The sequence below is a fragment of the Sorex araneus genome, chromosome 1 (genome assembly GCF_027595985.1).
Source record: "Sorex araneus isolate mSorAra2 chromosome 1, mSorAra2.pri, whole genome shotgun sequence".
Lineage (NCBI taxonomy): Eukaryota > Metazoa > Chordata > Mammalia > Eulipotyphla > Soricidae > Sorex > Sorex araneus.
The window spans coordinates 189,181,697-189,203,017 of NC_073302.1; the positions used below are offsets into that span (position 1 = coordinate 189,181,697).

At 56.2% G+C, this 21,321-nt stretch overlaps 1 protein-coding gene across 1 annotated transcript; it reads right to left on the reverse strand.

Annotated features, from left to right (window-relative positions):
• Positions 1–1,257: 1,257 nt before the first annotated feature.
• RGMB (repulsive guidance molecule BMP co-receptor b) lies at positions 1,258–19,536 on the reverse strand. Its single transcript, XM_055141247.1, has 3 exons — positions 19,010–19,536; positions 13,842–14,350; positions 1,258–4,007 (listed from the first exon to the last, which is right to left on the reverse strand). Exons 1-3 carry the CDS (start codon positions 19,140–19,142, stop codon positions 3,402–3,404), a joined length of 1,248 nt encoding a protein of 415 aa, XP_054997222.1. The 5' UTR covers positions 19,143–19,536; the 3' UTR covers positions 1,258–3,401.
• Positions 19,537–21,321: the final 1,785 nt, after the last annotated feature.

Below are 21,321 nucleotides of genomic sequence, written 5' to 3' on the forward strand. Positions count from 1 at the left end.
TCGTGAGAGGGAATGGCCCTCTCCAATGCTGGATTACAAGTACATTTTTAAAGCAAACATAAAGGAGGTGGTGGTTAATTTTATATGGCAACTTGACTGGCTAAGGGATCTCCACAAAGCTGGCCAAACTTTGCTCCTGGGAGTGCCTGAGAGCGAGTCTGAAGAGATGAGCAGCATTCTGCGTATGGTCCTCATCCCCACGGCTCACACCATCCAGTCCATGAGGCCGAAGGGGCAAATGATAAAGGCGCATTCTCTCATTCTTCCTGAGCTGGGTGTTTACCTTCTCTCTCATGTAGCACATACAGCCCCTGGGTGTGTGGCCTCCAGAGCCTGCGAGATGCAGGGATTGGCCCCAGCACCTGTCCTCATTCCCCTGCTCAGGCCCCTGGCCTCAGAATCACTGGCTTTCTACTTGTGATTCCACCCACCATCCCTCATGAACTTTCATCTCTACTGAATACAGCAGCATAACACACATGCTCCATTTGCTTCTCTGGAGAATTCTAATTGAGATTATTCCCTCCGCTTTTCTTCATAAATGCTGCAATGCTGCCTGAACTTTCAGGTCTTTACTTATTAGCTGTATGTAACATTCTACATAGCTGTTTTACCCATGTTTTTGTTATTCTCCAAGTTCTGTCAAAACCTTTTCATGAATTTTCTTTCATGTTCTTTTACTGCGTGCCTGTGTGCAATTTCTACCAATGCTTTCTCACCTGAGAAAAATCACGAGAGTAGAGAGGACTTGGCTCAATGGCTGGCACCAATTCTGCCAGCCACCATGATGGACCTCTTTCCTTCCTCCATTATCTACGAACAATTCCACAAAGACAGGGATGCTCTAGTTGGTCTAGTCTGAGCATTATTTCTTCAAAGAAGATTGGGCGTGATCCTGTGCTGTCCTATTTTAGGACACCCTGTAGGCTTCCAAACGCGGAAAATCTTGTTCCCCCAAACTTACCAAGCAGGGAACAGACACTTGGCCAATGGTCTGTGCTACTTTTGACGAAGCCAAGTGCATGTCCCAGATCTGTGTGCCCACCCGTTACTGGAGATGCCCTCTGGGGGAGATGGCAGCGGCCACACACACCCCTGGCTGACTCACAACAGCTTCAAATTCACAGAGAGCAGCTCCACACTTATGAATTTGCGGGTAGGTGAGGGATGAGGATATCTACTACCAAGACCCTCGACACGCCACCTCGTGCCTCTCACCTTCTCTCAGCAGGTGTCAGTATAACCACAGGACAAACATTCCACAGCATGGCATGTCACTTTATTTTTCTAGCATAATAATTTAAAGTATTTACACACTGCACACTCACTGTTTTACACAGATACTTATTCATATACCTATGAACCACATCTAAAGGTTTCTTTGCAAAGACTCGACGACACTGGGGGTGGGGTTCCAAGCATAAGAATAGGACCCAAAAAAATACTGAGTCTTTTAAAGCCAGCCAGCCATGTGGAGCATCTGTGAAAACCAGTGTTTCCCTCTGAGTTCCTCTGGGCAAGCGCTGAGCAGCTGCCCGTGTGTGGGCGTGACCCCAAACGCTTCTGAGGAGTTTTTGAGAACCAAGAAGTAGTTCCTCTATAAAATCCTAGAAAATAAACGGGGGAATAACAATTTGTCCTTTACTGAAATACCTGCATTTTGGAAAGTGAAGTGACCCACGGGGACATCATGTACAGGGCCACTGAAGGGGGTGGGGAGACACGGGGGCCAATCCTAGTGCACTGGAATGATGACCCTGCACTTTGCTAGCTAAAGGACAGGGGCAAACACAGCCAAGTCTTCTCTCAATTAGCAAGGAGAGAAACTTGCCTACTTGGACAGGGAAAAGGCATTTGTTGTATAAAACACCTTAACAATCATATTCTGCAGACATTCCTACTCTTTGTTTCTTACTTCACCTTGAATACTATTTGCACAAAAATAGTGGTTAGAAACATCCTATTTTTCCTTCTTTGTTCTATTCAATTTATAAAAGAAACCTAGCTCATCCTCATTTGGGAGCCTGGCACATGGCTCCAGAGGTGAACCGAGAGGCAGTCCAGTCCCGCCCCTGTAAGGTCACGGGTTTGGGCTGCACTCTGGGCACCGAGTCTTGATTCAGAAACAGGATACTGATGTTCCCTATCTCCTGCTGGACGGGAGGATGGCACCTCTCAGCCCGAGCTTCCCAGCTCCACAGGGTGGGCATCACAAAATCTCAGGCTTCCTCCCTGCCAGCCGGGTTCCCAGCAGGGCAGGGCCACCAACCTAAGGGACAGGCTTAAGAAAAACAAGTGGCCTGGCTGCCTGCCACCAAGTGTGATCTTGAGCTCATCCCTTTGTTACCGAAGAATCCAGACGTCTGCTCTATGATGTTAGCTTTCAGCTTGCTACCTCTGGTTTACTCTGATGGAAACTAGGATGAAGTTCAGGAGGAGCGGTACTACCCTTCCAGTTAGTAACCTTCCCGAAGGTTCTTCTCCCTTCTGCTGGCTGTGCTCTCCTTGCACAAGGGAAGGCCGGCAGGACGGAAGAGGCCAAAGATACTTGATCATAAGGATATTCTACCAGGCCACATGGGTAAAGGAGGTATCTGACCCCCGCGGGCAGCCTGGCTTACCCAGAGTGTGCCACTACCCGCGGCCACCCCAGGTCTCAGTGCAGACACAGCCGAAACAGTGCGGGCCTCACAGTGGAGCCAGTGACGCACCGTGCCAGGAACACAAAACCCACCTCAGCAGTTGGGGCCAAGAGGGCTGCTAAGGGGCCACCTGGACATATCAGAGAAAGGGGCGAGGGAGGATTACAAGACCGACAGGGCAAGTGTATGCTTTATTCAAAAGGGAGAGCTGTGCTCTGGGGGCCTGCAAGATACTGGGCACTGATGGCACAGGTGCCCACACTGGCCTCCTCTGGCTCAGAGAAACAGCAGTTTGGCAGGGCTGGCCGAACATCCGCTGGTCCTCAACCAGAGCCACGCCCCGCACCTCCCCACGGGCTCCGGCGCCCTGCGTGGGGTCAGCGTGGCATTCCAGTGCAGAACGGGCAGAGGGGGGTGGGGGAGGCCCAAAGGGGCGGGAGGGGAAGGAAGGGGTCCCAGCTGCGACCCTGGGGGCAGGCCGCTACGGGGCAGCGTCTAGGCATGTACATACTAACCAGGTACACACATAAATATTTAATATATAAAAAATAAAGTGCTTTCTAACAGGTCCCGGAGCGGGGACATTATAAAACATCTCACGAAACGGCCAAACAGAACGGGTGGGGCACAGGAGCGGGCCCGCGCGGGGCCCGGGGGGACGGGGTCCCTGCGCCGTGGCCCTGGGACGCTCCTGGGGGTGTGCTCAGCGCCGGGGCACAACCACTTAGGGCCAGTTCCACCGGGCCGGGCCGGGCGGCCCTACAGCATCAGGGCGAGGAGGGCACCCAGCAGCGCTGCGCCCACCCACAGTCGCGGGGGCTCGGCGTGGCCGCTGCGCGGGGGCAGGTGCCAGCGCTCGCGGCGCGGGTGCAGCGCGCGCACGTCCGCCAGGGCGCTGAGCGCTGCGGCCGAGAAGTTGGTGTCACCGGTGGTGAGCAGGTCAAAGACGCAAGACTGGAAGTAGATGTCCCGCTGCGGCATGCTGTCCCCGCAGCGCGCGCGCGCGCTCTGCAGCGTGAAGCCCGCCGGGCCCGGCGCCAGGCCCGCGCCTGGGCCGTCGGCTATGCGCTCGGCCGCCGGGCAGCCGCTCACACACAGCTGCAGGTCGTGGTTGTCGTCGTGCGCCAGCGCCAGTGCGGCGGGCATACGCACGGCCAGCGTCAGATAGCGGCCCAGCTGGCGCACCAGCACGGTGCTGGCCAGGTGGCGCGCGTGCAAGGCCACGCGCCCGCCCTCCCGCGCCTCCACGCGCACGCTTGCGCCGCTTGCACTGCCATCCACGAAGGCGGCGGGCACGTCGTCCGTCACGGCCTGGTACACCTTCTGCTCCGTGCACGAACCGTGCGCCTTGAAGATGACGGTCACCTGCAAGGGAAGGCCACAGGTGAGCAGGGGGCGCAGGACCGCGGTCGACAGCACCCTGCACCTCCCCAGAGGCTGGGCCCCTTCGACGCTGTCACCCTCCTCCTGTCTGCTCCTGTGCACCCGTGGACGCTGGCTGAGACACACGTCCCCTGCGGAGGGAGCAGCATCCTCGAGGTGCTCTGTGACTCCGTGATGACGCACTTACCTGGTGACTTCCAAGAGGGGTCATCCATGGAACAAAAACCCCTACTGGCCCTGCCGCAGACCTGCCGGCCGCTCCCTTCTACATGTGGGGGCCCTGGAGGCTGCCAAGGGAGGGGGTGGGCACCTGGGTAATTCCAGCGCCTGCATCTCTGAACCCAACCGTCCCAGAGGGGGCTAACCTGTCAGTCAGGAGACAGCCCACATATGGCCCGGGTCCCTGCAGGCACGTAATCCCTTAGTACTGTGGTCACGGCTTCTGTAGTGCCCAGTGGTGTCCCGGCTCACACCCCGCGCAGGCCCTCAACCACACACACAAGACCCGAGAGGGAAGCCGCAGGCAGTGTCCTAGTCTTTGCTGTAACGGCACAAAGGAGGATAGTGGGCAGGCAGGCAAGGACCCCCCTTGCGGCTGAGGGGTGTCTGTGTCATAAGAGGTGGGAGAGCAGCCCCCTAAGGATGGGGGTGGGGTGCACACTGTGACATCTGTCACCCTGGCTAAGTAACTGAGGCCACAACTCGTTTATTCTCCAAGAAGCAAAAATAAATACCCCTCTCCCCCGACCCCAGCAGCAGGTGACTGGACTCGAGGGGCCAGTGGACAGGCCAGGGTCTGGCGACATTGGCCTCTGGGGTGGGGGGCTCACAGCCCTGCAGGCTAATCAGAACAACAGGCCCTTGTCAGCACTGCCAGCCGGCGCTCACCCTTCAATTCCACATGTTCCCACTGGTGGGACCTGCCTGGAACTTTCCAGCCACTTCCTTTGACTTCAGCCAGTTTGAACGCTAGATCCGACCCAGCTGCTCAGCGGCCACTGGTTAAACTCAGACCCGTTGTTCGCAGCTGCTGCCAAAGCCAGACAATGGGCTGCAGAAAAAACGCCTGGTCTGGTCCTTCCCTTCCTAATTACCCCAGTGAGTGGCCACAATTTCATTCTGCTCTGGCCTTCTCACGTTTCAACACCAGGAAACCCAGAGGCGGTGGGGCAGAGGTGATTTCAGGAAATGTGCTGTGTGCCCAACCATGGGGCTTTCCAGAGTGTGTGGGTCTGCAGCTGGACACCTAGGGACACTACAGGCTCTGAAGTCAGTTGGACAAGTGGTTTTCCAAGGCCAGCGAGAATCCCTGGGAGGCACCAAAATGCATTTAAACATATTCTGAAGGCGGCCAGTGCAAGCTGATAACAGGGACAAAAATGAGCATCAGAGAAAAACTTGCCAGCTCCTCCCTACCCTCACTGTCAATGCAAACATTCACACTCAAAGATGAAACAAACTGTCGGCAGGCCCCACACTGACACCAGCTTGGCATCATCTGCAAGCAGCCAAGTTCTTCCTCACTCACCACAGGGAAAAACGGAGAGGAAGTGGTTTTGCTGGGAGCACAAAGCAGAGTGATCTAATCTCAGGTAAGCGCCCAGAGAAGCCAGGATGGGTGTTGGGAGAGGGTGGGGGGCGCGGGGGCGGTTCCACCTGTCTGAGCAGCCAACAGCCACGGTTGGTTTTGTAAGGCACAAGTCCAAAGGGGGGCTCAGTTTAAACACTGCTGTCCCCCCAACCCCACCAGCATTTCTGCTCTGACAGCTCCCAGGTGCACACTCCACACTCACACCAGCCCTGTGTGTCTGCATCGACACTCTCAAAGTATAGTTTACCCTGCAAACTTTGGTCTAATTTCTTGGGGAGCACTAAAGCAAATGAATGAAAATGAGGAGGAGGAGGAGGAGGAGGCGGGGGCGTCCACCTCAGAGCAGTAGACACCTTTCCTGAGCATCCTCTGCAGATGAAGCCATGTACTGACGGGACGCAGACTCAATCTGAATGTGGAAACACTCAAGCGTTTGCAGTGATATTTCAGCACTCACATCAAAGATGGTGCCGACGCTTATTAAACAGTGAGCCCCAAGAAGCTGAAACGTATTTCAGACTCTGCCTCCATCTTCAAAAAAACAATTTTAAAAAATTTTCTTTTTTGGTCACAATGGGCGATTCTCAGGGGTTACTCCTGGCTTTGCACTCAGGAATTACTCCTGGTGGTGTTTGGGGGACTATATGGGATGCTGGGAACCGAACCCGTGTTGGCTGCCTGCAAGGCAAATGCCCTACCCACTGTGCTATGGCTCCAGCCCCAAAATTAACAAGTTTTTTCACTTTCAGTAACTCTGAAAAGATTTAACAAGTTTGTTCACTTTTAGTAACTCTGACTATAAAAACAAATAAACAAACCCACACCACCACTGAAAATGTACTTCAGAGCTCTGGGAAATTCCAAAGTTTGATATTTCCAGCTAGAAGCTATCTGAGTATGAGAAACAGAGATCCTCCAAACTACCCTAAAGCTCTCAAACAGATAATCCAAGAACACCAGCCCTGCCCTGCCCCCCCGCCCCACCCCTATGATCCGAGCCATATGCTGTAATAATTCAATTTGGCACATCTGGGCTATGCCACCCCATTTATTATTGATGGATGGCATTTCTGTGCATTTAAAACATCAATGCCTTTTGTTAAACCTCCCCCACCTCAGACAAACTACTTTAGTCCTCCTCGTTCATTTTTAATGGCTCACTCCTGAGATCTTCACCACCCACAAGGTCTATTAGGAAGAGAGCGATCTCGGCTACAAATCAACCTTTCTACACGGAAAGGAAGTCGGGATGCAGGCGCTGCTGTGAAATGTCAGAACCAGGCGGCCGCCCGCCTGCCCTTGGCCCTCAGGGGGAGAGAAAAACAACCGGGGGTGATGACGATGAGGCCGAGAAGGCAGCCCCCAAGGAGGCCCCACTGTTGGAGAGAAGACGCGCCCCCACCAGCTACACACCTACCTGCTCATGCCTCCTGTACTTCAGAACATTTCTGGGTGTTTCATTGGCCCCTGATGCCCGCACAGAGCCTGACTGGAATCCTGGAAGACCAGGACTGGATTCTACCAGGGACACCGACGGTGGGCCTGAAGGTGGAGACCACACGGCGTGGTCACCGGCCAGCCACCCCACCCTGGCCCGGCTCTGCAGGCCGCAGGCAGACTCCTGAGCTCCTGGTTTCAGTGAAGGGGGAAAAGTGGGGAGGGGGAGGAAGGAGGAGGGAAGGGGGGGAGGGGGAGGAGAGGAGGAGAGGCAGGAGGCGCCTTCCCTGCACTGGGCACAGGTCCCCTCGAGGGAGCGCCCCAGGCTGTGCCCAGATCCCAGGAGCCTACCCGAGTGTCTCCTGACTGCTTTCCCATGCTCAGGGCACACTCATGGCCCAGGACACGAGCCAGTCTATGACCCGACAGGAATATCCACTTCCATGGAAGTGTCTGCTCTCAGGTGCCTGTCCAGGCGAGACAGCAGGGGAGGGGCCCAGGCGGGCTCCACCACCGCCTTCAGAGGCACCAGGCACTGACCAGAAGCTGTGGCCGCCCGTGCTGCCGGGTGCCTGGGTCTGTGTCCCCCAGCCCCAGCAAGGCGCGTGCGGACACCAGCATGACATGGGAGTAGGGCCGCCCGGGGGCACTGGAGGGGCTCAAGGGGGGAACGGCCTGTGGATGCGGCCCACGTGCAGAGGGAGGCAGGGGCGGGGCAGGGCTGGTGCTGTAGGGTGGAGGCGGGATCTGTGCGTCTCTGTGCGGGCACTGGGACAGAGATCTCAGGCTCTGTTTGCACAGAGGCCGCCAGGCTGCGGTGCAGCTGTCCCCCAACCCGCGGGTGGCCAAAAGGAAACTGAGTCGCTCTGACCCTCTCCCAGGCCCAAAGGGTCCATCGGACACCCAGACGCTGCGACTCATGACACACTTCTGGGTGCTCACAAACAAACAAACAAAACCACTGAGAAGCAAGGGGGTCTGGGCGAGGCCTCAGGCTGCAGCGACAGAATGAACCACAGACCTCTGCCTGAGCCCCCCACACCCCTGGCCCCGTTCAGGAGCAGGGCGCAGCTCGCTGGAGAAGCCGGGGCTTGAACATGGGCGGTGGCCTCCTCCCAGCCGCTAACTCGGGCCCAGAGAGGCGCCCGCGTCCCAGACCAGCCCACCAGCGCACGGGCTCCTCAGGGCAGGGCAACAGCTACCTGGCAGTTTTCACTTACTGGTTTTTATTTTGTTTTGGTTTGGGGGCCACACCTGGCAGTGACCAGGACCTGCTCATGGCTCTGTGCTCAAGGACCACTCTGGCAGGGCTTTGGGGAATGGACCCAGGCCGGCCGTGTGCGAGGCTGGCCCACAGGTTCTCACTGACAAGGTAAGCAGTTAGAAAAGTCCTTAAATCACCCCGCCCACCAGAATGCCAAATTCAAAACAGTGGAAGAGCAAGTTCTACTGCAGTCAAAACAAATAAAGACAGAACGGGTTAAGGTAGCATTTTCCATTGTTCCACACTGGGGGTGACTCTACACACCGCAGTCTGCACCAGAGGAGAAACTGCTTAGCATTCACTGGGGCCAACAAAGAAAGCACCAATGCTTCCTTCTTGCCCCTTTCTCTCAAAATGTTGATGCAAAGAAAACTGAACAGGGCAGGGAGAGGGAGGGAGACCTGGAAGTGTGACAGAAAAACAAGTTCTGACTCTCAGCCGTGTATCAGACTTGGCCTCCTGCCTCCGGTGTACATGGTGGGGAGTGCAGATTTGTTTTAAGGCAGCAGAGGCCTGCCTGGTGGAGGCGGGCCGCAGGGTCACTTCACTCACAGCTGGCTATGGTGACTGGTGACGCCCTCCCGCCCCCCGCCCACCTCCTTCCAACAAGCCTGGCACGAGTAGGGAGGGTGGGGAGCGCCAGGGAGGTCTCCACAGCTAGGAGACACGCCGGCAGGAGCGAAACTTAACTGGTTTCTGAAGGAGCACCAGGCAGCCCGGCCAGCTCCCCGGCCCCGAGAATGAAGGAAACACGGCCGGGACTCACTCCTCGGGGACGCCGGGGCCAGGTCTGCAGAGCACAGCATCATTTTGAAAAATGGCGCAGCTCAGACTGTCTCCTCCCCTTTCAGCAGCCCCCCACCCCCACGCCAGTGGAAATCTGTCTACCTCCGGGCAATTTGCTGAAATCAGATGAAGCCAAGCTCCCGGGCCTGGCTCTAGACTCCAGTACAAACAGGAGCTGTGCAGGAAGCCAGAGGGCAAACGGGAATGGGGCCAGGGGCCCTGCTGCCGACGTCCCTCCTCGTAGAGGGCGGCCTGCTTGGCATCGGCTCTGCCCTCGAGAGGGGAGCGGGAGACAGCCAGGGCCCCAGGAGGGGGCGGGCCGCCACGAGCCTCTGAGAGTCAGAGTCTAGGACGCTCTGGACGCCCAATCAAAGACCAAGCGCCACCCACCGGTCCTCCGGCCTCTCGGCAGCCATGGCAGCTGCTGCAAGCAGCCGGGAAGAGTCGGCCAAGAGGGAAGTGCAGGCGGGGCGGCCCGAGCAAGGCTGTGCCAGCCAAGGGGCTGAGGGTGAGCAGCGTCTCTCTGGGCCTCCCTCCCAACCCTCCTTGACCTGGGGGATAAGCAGCTAAGTGGCAGCACTCAGAATGGCTGTGCCTGACGGCAGGCCACCACCAGTCAGGTGCAGCCCCGAGCGGGCCTGAGCTGTGCATGGTTTTGGAAAGGAAGTTTCTGACGCCTACGCCGGGACTCTGCACCTGGTGTGCGGGTGCTTGGCAGAGGCGGGGCGCACACCCACCCCTGTCCTGCAGACACAGCAACACCCCCAGCACTGAGGCCAGACAACCTGGCGAGCCCCACAGCCAGATGAGCCCTGCTCCTGCATCAGCCGTGGCCCGAGCCACAGCTCTGCAATGAGCCTTCAGAGGGCAAGAAGGACACGGCTTAGCAGATGGCGGGAGCAAAGCAAGAGGCCATCCGGGGTTAAGACTTAGCCCTTGTCTCTGGCAGATGCCTGTGCTCTCTCAAGGAAGGGCCTGCTCCCCGAGAAAGGGTGCCCACCCCTCATTGCGGGCAAGAAAACAGGTCAAAACAATGCAAACTCATGAAAAGTCTCCGACTGCCAATGTGATGCTAGTATCTTGTCCATAAAGAGAATAAAAGCATAACAGGTCATAAAATGGTGGCTACCAAAAAAAAAAAGCCTGAGGTCAAGCAAGGCCACATTTCCAAATCCTGATGTAGCGATAGGTTTAAAATGAGGCGGAATGCACGTTGGAAGCGCTGCGATGCAAGCAAGTCTGGCTCTGGCTTGGGAACCAGCAGAAAGACCCGGAACACTGTTCTCTGTGCCCGCAGGCCACTCTGGACAGTAGCTAAGTGCTAAGAGGCAGCCCTGTGCTCTGGGCTGGGCAGAGGGCCGTTTCTTGTCACTTGGAGATGAACCCTCACTGCCTCCTGGGCTCCGAGGCAGGAGCCAGGCGCGTCTTTCTGTGGCTCTGAGCACACCGCCACACGCGCTCAAGCAGTTCAAAGCGCAGGGCTGAGGGTGGTGAGGAGGTCGGGGGCTTTAAACATATGCCGGGGCGGGGGTGAGACCCCTCCCGGGCTCTGGCTGGGTGCAGGCCAGTGGCAATGGCTGGTCTCAACCCAAACAGGTACGGCGGGAAGCCTGTGGTGCCTCTATCAGGGGACCCACCGCCCCCACTTCCCCGCCTGCTTCTGTTAACTGACGGTCAGGAAAGGAGGGTGCAGGGAAGGGTGGGGGCGACACGGGACACGTGAGGGAGAGTACTGTGAATGTGCCCAGCCACTTGTGAACAAGAACACAGGACACTCCCCTCAGTGAGGGGTGCAATGAAGCACATTTCTGACGCTTTCTGGAAAAGCATCTTTTTAAGGGCTCTCGGGAGACTAAAGACTTTCAATATGAGGGAAACCACTGACACAGGACAAAACCCCTTCAGAAAATGCTGAGACCGCCTCTCCAATGACTCTCCGTACTCACAGAAACAGACGCGGCTGCAGCTCCCTTGGGGGGGGGGGGCGGCGGCAGGCCCAGAGGCGGCCCAGAGCCAGGCCTGCCCCCGCAGAGGCCTGCTCACTCTGGGCCAGGCCCAGGGGCTGGCGCTCTGCTCCGCAGACACCCCTGCAGCCTGATGCCACCCCTCCTTCCCACTCACCAGCCCAACTGCAGGGGGGCCAGAGACTTGTGCGGCCGCTCAACAGCAATGTGTGCTGGGCATGGTGTAGAAACACCCAGCTGCCCTCAGAAAGGCTCCCCCGTGCCCCACAACCAAGACCTTAGTTTCCAGGGAGGGGGCAGAGAAAGCAGACACAGAGCATGCAGCTGAGCACTGGATACCGAGCTGCCTCCTGGCCTGTGGGAAGAGGCAAAGGTGTGGCCAGCCCTGAGGTGGCCCCTGGAGCACAGGGCACCTCCCTTTCTCCTCCCCACCCTACCGTTCTCTGTGGGAGGGGCAAGGCTGGTTGCTCGGGCACGGGGTGGGCAGAAATGGCCTGTCCCACAGTACCCAGTACCCAGGGGCCACAGTGCTGCCACCGATGGCCTGAAGGGTGGGAAAGAAACTGGCCCACAGACGGACCCCACAGCGGCCCCACCCAACAGTCTATGGATATGGTCCTGGCAGAGCCAAAACTTGTATTAAAAAAGAAATTCTTTTTAAAAGAACTTCAATAGACATGGGGGGGAGGGGGATTAGACATCTGGGAGAACTGATCTCACAGGTACTTGCTGCCAAATCTTTTTTCCTTTCAAAATTATCTTTACTACCATACTTGTGTTCACTGCTGAGAATTCTGAAGCTTTTATTTTGGTCCTGGTAAAAGGAAATTGCGTGGCAAAATCTTAGGCCTCTGCTTGGCCTGGTTTCCCGGGCACAAGTCACGCCAGCATGGGGAAAGGCATTCCACGGTGAACCTCCAGATGCTTGGCGGGCTTGAGAGTCACAAAAAGGAGGAAGAAAAACAGCTACCAGAGGTCACGGAGAGTAATTTGTTACTGCACGGTATGGCCACCAGATGTGGGGAACACTTGAGCTGATGTCAGCCAGTCTCCCCTGGGCCCCACTTTTGGAACGGTGGAAACCTTTGAACCCGAAGAGCTGAGGGAGGAAACTCAGGCCCACTTTCTACTTGCTGAAACTTGGGAGTGATTTGACCACAACTGAAACAAATGCTGGAAAGTGCCTGCGTCAACTCATTCATTTTTATCCATTCTCATATCATCACCACGGCTTGTCAAAAGTAGGACCTGGAAGGCTGAGCACCAAACACACAAGTAACATGTGACTAGACAGGAGGAGAGAATGCAAGCCGGGGCTGGTGAGAAGAACCCAAGAGATATCCCCCCTTTTCGCATGGTTGCTGTTTTGGCTGTAGTGCCACACCTACTTGTGCGCAGGGATCACTCCTGGCAGTGTTCCATGAACTATGGCTACTGCCCCAGAGTCCACGTGTTTTCCCTATGCCCCCTGTCCTCTGCTGAGAGGTGCTCTCCAGCAAGCCCCCCTCAGAGTTTCTCCTTAGTGGGGAGGGCCTCAGCTACAGGCTTTGTTCCCGAGGCCCAGGGAGCAGTAGGGAATAATGTGCCCTGAGTGCCACGGAGAAACTTTGCAACATAAATGACAGCAAGGACTTCAGTGTGCAGATAGGAAGAATTATTTGTATCCTTCTAAAAATCAGGAAAAAAGGGCGGAGCTGGGGAAAGGAGAATTCTGTCAGTAAGAGACAAGACTGAGCTTCCCTGGGTGTTGAAGTGTAAACATCTCGGAGTTCCCCCAGGAAGTGGGGACCAGAGCAACAGTGTTCTTTGTTCAGAGCAATGATTTGACCGCTCGCATTTCTGACACCTCTGGTGTCTCCTGCTATCTCTAGAGGTGCTGTAAAGTTCCTTCCACAAAATGCCAAGCAAAATCACTTCAATTCACTGCGAAGATAAGCTGGAGGGTGGTGCTCAGGGCAAAGTGTGACACCACTTCATCAGTCTAAAAAACCCAACTGATGTGGAGCTAAAAGAAACAAGGAAATGGAGCCTGGTAAGATGCCCTGCATATGATTTCCTGGGAGCTGGCGACAGGGAGGGGGAGCACTCTGTGGAAAGCCCCCTGCCTCTCAAACCCACCCCCAGCCTCTCCCCAGCTCCTTCGGTGAGAACACCAGCACTCCAGGCTGGCCTGATGGTTGAGACGGTGCTTTCCCTGGGATGATCTAGAACAGACAGGGCCAGACGTACTGCCAGGCAGGCAGGGCAGAGCAGGACAGAACCACGGCAATTTCCAATCTGACACCAGTGCCTGCTGGGGCCCCTCGGAACTCATGGTCACTGTGAGGTCAGCAAGGACCGTGGCAGTGCAGCTTGCCATGTCCCACCATCAGCCCAGCCATTTCCAACCCTGGAGCTGCCCCGCCAGTGAGGCCGTTCCCAGTTCCGAACAGCTACCCACCAAGGACTTAAGAGATGCAAACGGGAACCCAGACAGGGTATGTGTTCTGTTCATGCAACGAAAGTCCACCTCGCCCCCAAGAATCCAACCTCACAATGCTCACTTCTCATTTCTGTCCTTACCCTGTCTACCGGAATGCAAAGCCGCATTTTACACGAGCCCCAGAATTCCAGAGAGAACTTCCTTCCTAACCAATGTTCACTCCTCTTCAATGCTTGTTCCAAAAGGCCCCAAGACAAGTCCTTTGTAGCCCCCCCCCCCGCCCACTCACCCACAAAGTGGGGAGTCAGACGCAGGGGCAGGGCCAGCAGAAAGGACACAGGTGGAGACTTGCCTTATTGGTAGCGGTAGCACTGGATCCAGGGACCACTGGCACGTTCGTCACTTGAACCGACAGGTAATTATTGTCAATGAGCGGCCAGGCCCCTTCTACTTTGCAGGTCTGGAAATGATCCTTGAAAGTCCTAAGGTGAGGATCTCCAAACAAGCCACAGAAAAGGTAATCGGGGGGACTCTCATCCCCGCCTCTGTGTTCTCTGGCCCCTTCCGGGCTGTGATAGTTACAGGGATCGTGGGTCACCTCGGGGTCGGTGGAGGACGTGGGCCCGTCCTTGGAGCAGTTCCTCTGGCTCATGAGGTCGCTGATGCCCAGAACGGCGGAGTGGTACACGAGGTTGCCCCGGCAGGCTTTGGATGTCCGCTGCGTGCAGCCAGCATAGGCACGCAGGGCCTTGCAGAACTCGGAGTGGAAGCCGTCGAGGGCGGAGTTTAGGTGCGAGGTCAGAGCCACGAAGTCTGTGGTGCACTTCTGGATGCGACACTGGGCGGGCTGCTGGCAGTGGCCTGAGGGAGGGGAGAAGAACCGCCGTCAGACCCTTGGAGACTCCCAGCAGGACCTGTGGGAACCCTAACTGTTCTCCATCAGAGTCGCCCTGTGCACGGCCTTCAGGGACAGGCCGGGGACAGGCTGGTGTGGGCTTCTGCAGCCCTTTCAAAGGAAGCCACAAAAAGACATGTACACAGCTGCCGCCGCCACGCCACACCGACACCACGGCAGGAGAAAGCAAAGCCAGGCTATAGAGACAGAAGCAACTACCTCCAGGTCCACACCCCTGCAGACAGATCTCAGGAGACGTCTTTGGGGATAAGGCCATGTTAAACACTTGTTCTGGACTTAAAAATTCACACAAGTCATCTGCTCTGGAAACCACGGCCTGAGCCCAAGTGCAGACAAGGCTTCCGTATCTGGTGTGCGAGGGTGGGCGAGGGCCCTGAATTCTAGAGAGATTCTACTATGGTTCCAGGGTAAAACATAGGGGAAGGAAAATGCACGCAACCTTTCCTCAGGATGAGGGATGTTCAGCTAGGGATAGTAAGTACATGTAGCTCCCTTCCCAAGCCTAAGTTTGACTCACAGACCCTTAAAAAAAGGTGATTCCTTGAGCTAAGCTGTGGACACCCCTCTTCTCCCACACCTTCCCCCTACAAGGTTACCAAAGACCCCGACCACAGGACAACAGGACAGGATGATGACATTATCTTGCAGAGACTGATATGTACCGTGTGTCTAAGAAATAAAACCACATACTTCAAGGCACAGAAGTTTTCTTTTTTGGTTTTCAGGGCATACCGGCAGTGATCAGGGATGACACACTTGGCTCTGAGCTCAGGGATCACACCTGGTGAGACGTGGGGGACCATATGGCAGGTGAGGGATGAAACTCAGGTTGGTAATGTGCAAGGCAAATGCCCTGTCCACTAAGCCATCTCCCTGGCCCCCAAACTCTTTTAATATATGAAAACTTGACTTTTCCCTTTTAGATCAACAACTTATATAAGTTATTAAGCAAAGCTAAAAAAAAAAAGTGAAGAAAATTCTACTACTATAAAAGTCAGTTTTCTGATGTTTTGCCACTTGCTTCTTAGACAAGAATTTATCAAATTCCTCAAAGCAAAAGAAACCCCAGCAGCAGCCCAGTCATGTGTCTCAAACAGCCAAGTATTTCTCTTCTAATTAGCATAGGATTTGTTCTCAATCCACTGAGAACAATAAAATCACAGGAGAGGAAAACGCTTGTGCCATTTACCTCCAATATTATAGACACGAACTCCGACACCTTGGTCTAACACTTTCACGGTCTCTGGACCAGGCTGCTGTATTTTGCCACTTGCGACCCATTCTTGCCCAAGAAATTTTTCCACGACCTTGGCTATATGCACACATAAAACAGGGATAGACATCAAATATTTACTCATGTTACTCATAAAGAGTTATCTCAAAACAATACTTTTAAGAACTGAGCTCAACTCTGCAACCCTGTTTAAGAGGCTCTGAACTCGGGGGTCATGATGCACTTCAGGCCTCATCTGGAGAGCGAGGAGGTCATTCTAAAGTAAATGGTCCTCGTCAGGCAGGAGGGCATTTACAATTCATCCTACAAGGGAGACTCAGCCAGGACTATAAAATACATAATTATTTCAATATGTGGGCATAATAAACTTTGGGATAATATCAAGATCCAGGACTTTATCTGATAAAGACTTCAAGCTATCCCCAGAATCTCTGAAAGAGATATTTTATCCCTTTCAGTAGCAAATTGCTTTAAAATCTGAATAAATTCCCTGTGACTATTTCTGGTCCCAGCAGGAGAGACAAAGGTGGGGGCTGATAGCTTCCCCAGAGGCCAGCGACAAACCTCCCCAAACCTCCCCGTCCATGCAATTTTTAAATTTCAATGATCAAAGACTGAAAAACAATACTGAATTTAAAGCTGAGGAAGCAAGATTAAATTAATAAAACATTCTGATTTTATGTTTACTTATTCTAAAGCGGACAAACAAAACTTCAATTCCTGAGTAATTACCAGTTATTCTTACTTAAAAAAAAAAAAGGAAATAAAGAAAGGAACCCTCTTCCTGGAAAGGCCATTTTACAGATGGGAAAATCAAGGCACGGAGAAAATGTACACCACGGGCAGCACTGGATGGAGCCCAGGGTATGGAACCTTTCCTCAAATCCTCATGTCTAAATTCTCACGTCTCACAACAGTACTTAGTATCCTGAAAATAAGTATTCTATCTTTACCTCCCACCCCCCTTTTAATTAGATTCACAGCAAGCACAAAGCAAGGAAATAAAACCTAGGCCAAGATCACTTAGTATTGAATGGCTCTTACATGTCAGTAAATGACAGTACTAGAACTTTCCGCTAAACTTGCTGGGCCTATTTGTTCTTTTTATGGTCTATAAAATCTCTCCGAGCACACACTCACTTATAATTATTTCAAATAGTCATAAAAAAAATCAAAAGTAAGACCAGTGTGGAAACGAAGGCATAATTGCTCAGAAGGGTCAGGGCAGAATTGCGACTTGCGCCCCCAGTGCTCTGCTCATCAGATGGCCCCTCCTGAAGGGGCAGCAGGGCTCAGGACTCCCGGCCAGCTCTGTCTTGGATCAGTGTTTCCTAACAGCTTTTTTCCCAGTGGATCCCGATGGTGGGAGAAAGTGCTCTGGGGTCAGCCGCCTGCTGTATAATGACTAATCTGCAGCATCCACCCAGAAATACCCAGGCTTCATGAATTTATAATGACAATGCACACTTTGCCTGTGACGGGTAAGAGTAAGCCTGCTGTCACCGTGCCAAGACAATGCAGAGCAGCAGTCTCGGAGGGAGCCTACGCAGCCCTGAAGTGTATGAGTAAGCAAGTATCCCCCGCTGGATCTCCACTCGGGAACTGCAGAGGTTTGCTGAAGAAAGGGAGGAAAATAGAAAGTAGGAACCGGAGCGATAGTACAGTGGATAGGGTGCCTGCACTGCACATGATCTGGGTTTGATCCCTGGCACCTACAGGGTCCCCCCAGAGCTCAGAACCAGGAGTAAGCCCTGTGCACCCCCAGATGTGGCCCCAAAACCCAACAGAAAAGGGAAAAAAAGTAAAGAAAATAAAAACACTTCCTTTCCAGGGCAGATTCCAGAGGCCTCAGTTTCAGATCATCTCTGATGTACGGGGTCCATTATCCTTCCAGTTCACGCAAGTGCAAAAGCTTTATGGAGCTGAAAGGCTTGTGAACCTTCACGTTCACGGTAGTTTCCTCAAAAGGCACAACAGCTGTGTGTGAATCTGCCACTCAATCACCAGATCATAATAGAAGAAAATGAGATCGGGTGAAGTTAAGTGAGCCATGGGGCCACAGGGGGTGCTAATGTAGATTCTATGGAGCCAGACATAAAGCATATGCCAGCACACCTGCAGAGAGGGGGGGCCTCCCTGCTTCAGGAAGGGGGGGGGGGCATTTTCGATAGCCAGGAGCTTCAAAGGACTTTCTGGAGGCACCTCCCTGGCCTCCCTCCCTCCCGGCCACATTAACCCTCCACTGGGGGTGGGGGGCACAGCCACAGGGTTCTCTCTCCATGACTCCAGGCAAGGTCCAAGGGGCTGGGGCGTTAGGCTAAGAGAAGAGTCCCACATCCCAGGCACCTAACTTTAAACCATCCGGAGAGCTTGTTTTGTCTTCCCTCCCCGCACCAAGGAAGCCCTTCCCAAGGACCACACTGCAACCCCGCCTGTGCACCCTGAGCCGGTGAGTGAGGTGGGGAAGGGGACAGTCCTCCAGGCCTCTCAATCCCACTTTAAGACACAGAAAGAAAGAAAGAAAGAAAGAAAGAAAGAAAGAAAGAAAGAAAGAAAGAAAGAAAGAAAGAAAGGAAGGAAGGAAGGAAGGAAGGAAGGAAGGAAGGAAGGAAGGGAAAGGAAAGAAAGAAAGAAAGAAAGAAAGAAAGAAAGAAAGAAAGAAAGAAAGAAAGAAAGAAAGAAAGAAAGAAAGAAAGAAAGAAAGAAAGAAAGAAAGAAAGAAAGAAAGACGCCACCGTCTCTCGACAAGTCACAGAAATACTGCCCATACAGAAGGAGCACACTTCCCAAGGTTCTGACCGCACCTCCCACTGAGACCTCAGTCCCGGGAGCACTAGCCCATCTCTTAGGACTTCAGGCTCCTCTAAGTGACAGTGTGAACGAGGCGCTGTCACACTGCAGAAGTTACACAAAAGGCAAAACAAGAAAAGGTGGGGTGTGGGGGGCTTCTAAAACGCAGCTCTCCCTAATGGGGAGCCCGAAAGGCTTCAGGAGCAGAAACGTGCCCGCCGGGCGGGAGCGCAGGACCCCGCGCCGTGGCCGCTGTCCGCGCGCGAGGCGGCGGGTCCCAGGCGGGCACGGGTGGGCGAGGCCGTTCCTCCCCGGCCTGGCACAGGTAGCGCGGCGAGAGGGACGCAGAGGACGGGGCGCCTCCGCGTGGGAGAGGGCGAGCGGACCTGTCACCCCGGGCCCGGGCGACCGCCGCGCGCGCCCCCCGGAGACCCTGGGCGCCGGCGGCCGAGAGGCTCCGCACGGCCCGGAGACGGGCGCGGCCCCCCGTCCGCCCGCGCAACCCCCGGGCCCGCGCTCGGCCCGGCGCCGGTGGGCGGGCGGGGCGCGGGGACAAAGGCGGGCGGCGGCCCGCGCCTACCTGCGTGCGGCAGCCCGAGGCTGAGCAGCAGCGGCAGCAGCAGCAGCGGCGGCGGCGGCGGCGGGCAGGGCCGCGGGCGCGGCGGGGCCGGGGCGGCGGCGGCGGCGCAGGACGGGGCCGCCCTCACGCCCATGCCCGTCCAGGCAGGTCTCGCGGGCTCCGGCGACGGCGGCGCGCGGCCGTGGCTGCGGCATGGGCTGGGGGCCGCCGCCGCCTCCTCCTCCTCCTCCTCCTCCTCCCTCAGGCCCGCGCCGGCGCCGGGCCGCCGCCTCCACCTTCGCAGCGGGCGGCGAGCGGCGGGCGGAGCGAGTCGGCGGGCGGCGGCGGCATGGCGGGCGGGCGGACGCGGCGGGCGAGCAGACACAAAGGCGCGAGCGGGCGGGCGAGCGTGGCGCCCGGACCCCGAGCGCGTGGGCTCGGCGGGCGCGGAGCGAGTGCGGGCGCGCCCAGGCCCCGTCGCAGTCGCCGGCGGCCCGGAGCGGCTCAATCTCGGCGGCGCACTGCCGGCCCGCCCCCGCGAGCCCGCCAATCCGCGCCGCCGCCTCCCCGCGCACGCCCCACCCCGCGCCGCGGTTGGCCGAGCCGGCGGGCCCGCTGGGCGCAGCCCGCCACTCGCGGGGCCGCCTGCGCCCTGCGCCCGCCCCCGCGCTGTAACCCGAGTTCCGCGTCCGCCCTCTCTCGGGCAGGGGCGGCGGGGGCCCGGGGCGGCGGGGCCGCGCTTGCCTCTTCACGCCTCTCCTCACGCTTCCGCGCGTTCCCGTTTCCCCGAGGACCCCAGGAACGGGGAGGGCACCGGTGGTAGCCGGCCTAGAGAGGAGCCAGCCTTTGACCTCCTTTTGAATCGGAGTTTTCCGGCTTCAGCGTCCCTGTAGGGGCTTCAGAAAAGAAAAAAATGTAGCACGCCTCGTCCCCCTCGGTGGCCCCTGCGAGGAAGGGGGCGCCCCTGCGGGCTGCCGAGCGCGCCCCTCCCCGCCGCGGGACCAGGGTGCGGCGCGCCGGGAGCACGTGGCCCGGCCCGGGGAGCCGCCGCGCGGGCCGGCAGGTGGGCGAGGCTGCAGCCCACCGTGGCCGCCTACGAGCGGGCGTCGGTCCACGCGGTGGGTTCTCGCGCAGGTAGATTTATGAGGAGGGCGAGTTTTGAGTGCAGCGCAATTACTCTTTGGTTTGCTGTCGCTCGTGGGTCCTGCACAGATTTGCACAGTCTTATCAGAGGGACTTGGTGGCAGGTCGGTTTCTAAATTAGCAACGGGCTGGATCCAAAACGAAAAGGAAAATCACGAGACAACCTTAGGGGTCTCCCCAGAGAGGGACTGCTGGCATGTGAAGCACCGCCTGTGAGTTGAGGGGCCGTGACACGCCGTCAGCAGGTGTGAGGTGTGGGATCGAACATGCAAGAGCCTCCTGCAGCGCTCAGCCTCTCCCACGCATGCACGTCGCATGTGCGTGTTCATGCATGTTGCAATGTGTGGCTCTGTGCTTGTAACTGGTGAAAGCGGAGCCGCGGTGACGGCAGCAGCTGCACTCAGTGAGCGCCTTACGGATGTCCCGGGCATCAGGCTCCAGGAGGGTGCCCATGTGCCCGCCCATCTGCTTTTCACCGCGACTTTTCATTACTTACTCATTACCTATTACGGCGACTTGAGTGGTAAACACCTTTCACTGCCCAAGATATAATCCGAGTCCTGTGCACATCCATAACGTGCTTAATAATAACCTCCAAGTTGCCCTGAGACAGGACGTTTTGGGGCTGGGGGGTGGGCGCTGTTATCTGCTGGTAATTGCATCAGCAGTGTTGGACCGAATGCCATCAGAGCCAAAACTCACTCTCCCAGTTGCTAATATAAATCAGTGAAATAAGTTAATGAAACACTGGCGAATGCCTTCTTGAAAGGACTTGGACTAGGAACACTTTCCCCAGCGAATTCTGCTAACAAAGGCTAACAGTCCAGCGTTTCTTCTGCCTAGCAGCTGCAGCTGCACCTTCCTCTCTCCGCCCCCACCGTCCCACCTCCCCACCCCCACCTGCGCGTCCCGCGCCGCGGCGCGCGGAGCGCTTAGTCTCCTGGCAGACTGAGGGCGCCGTCGAGCCGTGCCGCGGGTAGTCGGGGCGGCTGCTGAAGGGCGGGGAGCGTTGAGGTGTGCCCACGAGCTTCACTGCTCCTCCGCGCAGCACTGGCGCGTTTGAGACCCGCGAGCCCAACAACTGGCTTTTGAAATCGTCGCTAAGTGTTTGGCCGGTAGAGGAAAGTGTTCAGGTTTGCTACCAAACTGCCCGGCGGTTCCTGGCTCCAAGGCCAGGCCAGAGGACAGTC

What these genes read in the sequence shown, in the direction of transcription:
- RGMB (XM_055141247.1), bottom strand. Translation starts at nt 19,142, where the DNA reads ATGGGCGTGAGGGCGGCCCCGTCCTGCGCCGCCGCCGCCGCCCCGGCC. An exon ending in CCTCGGGCTGCCGCACGCAG is followed by an intron (nt 14,351 to 19,009) that starts GTAGGCGCGGGC and finishes CCCCTCCCTCAG; the next exon opens with GCCACTGCCAGCAGCCCGCC. An exon ending in GTGCTACCGCTACCAATAAG is followed by an intron (nt 4,008 to 13,841) that starts GCAAGTCTCCAC and finishes CTTCCCTTGCAG; the next exon opens with GTGACCGTCATCTTCAAGGC.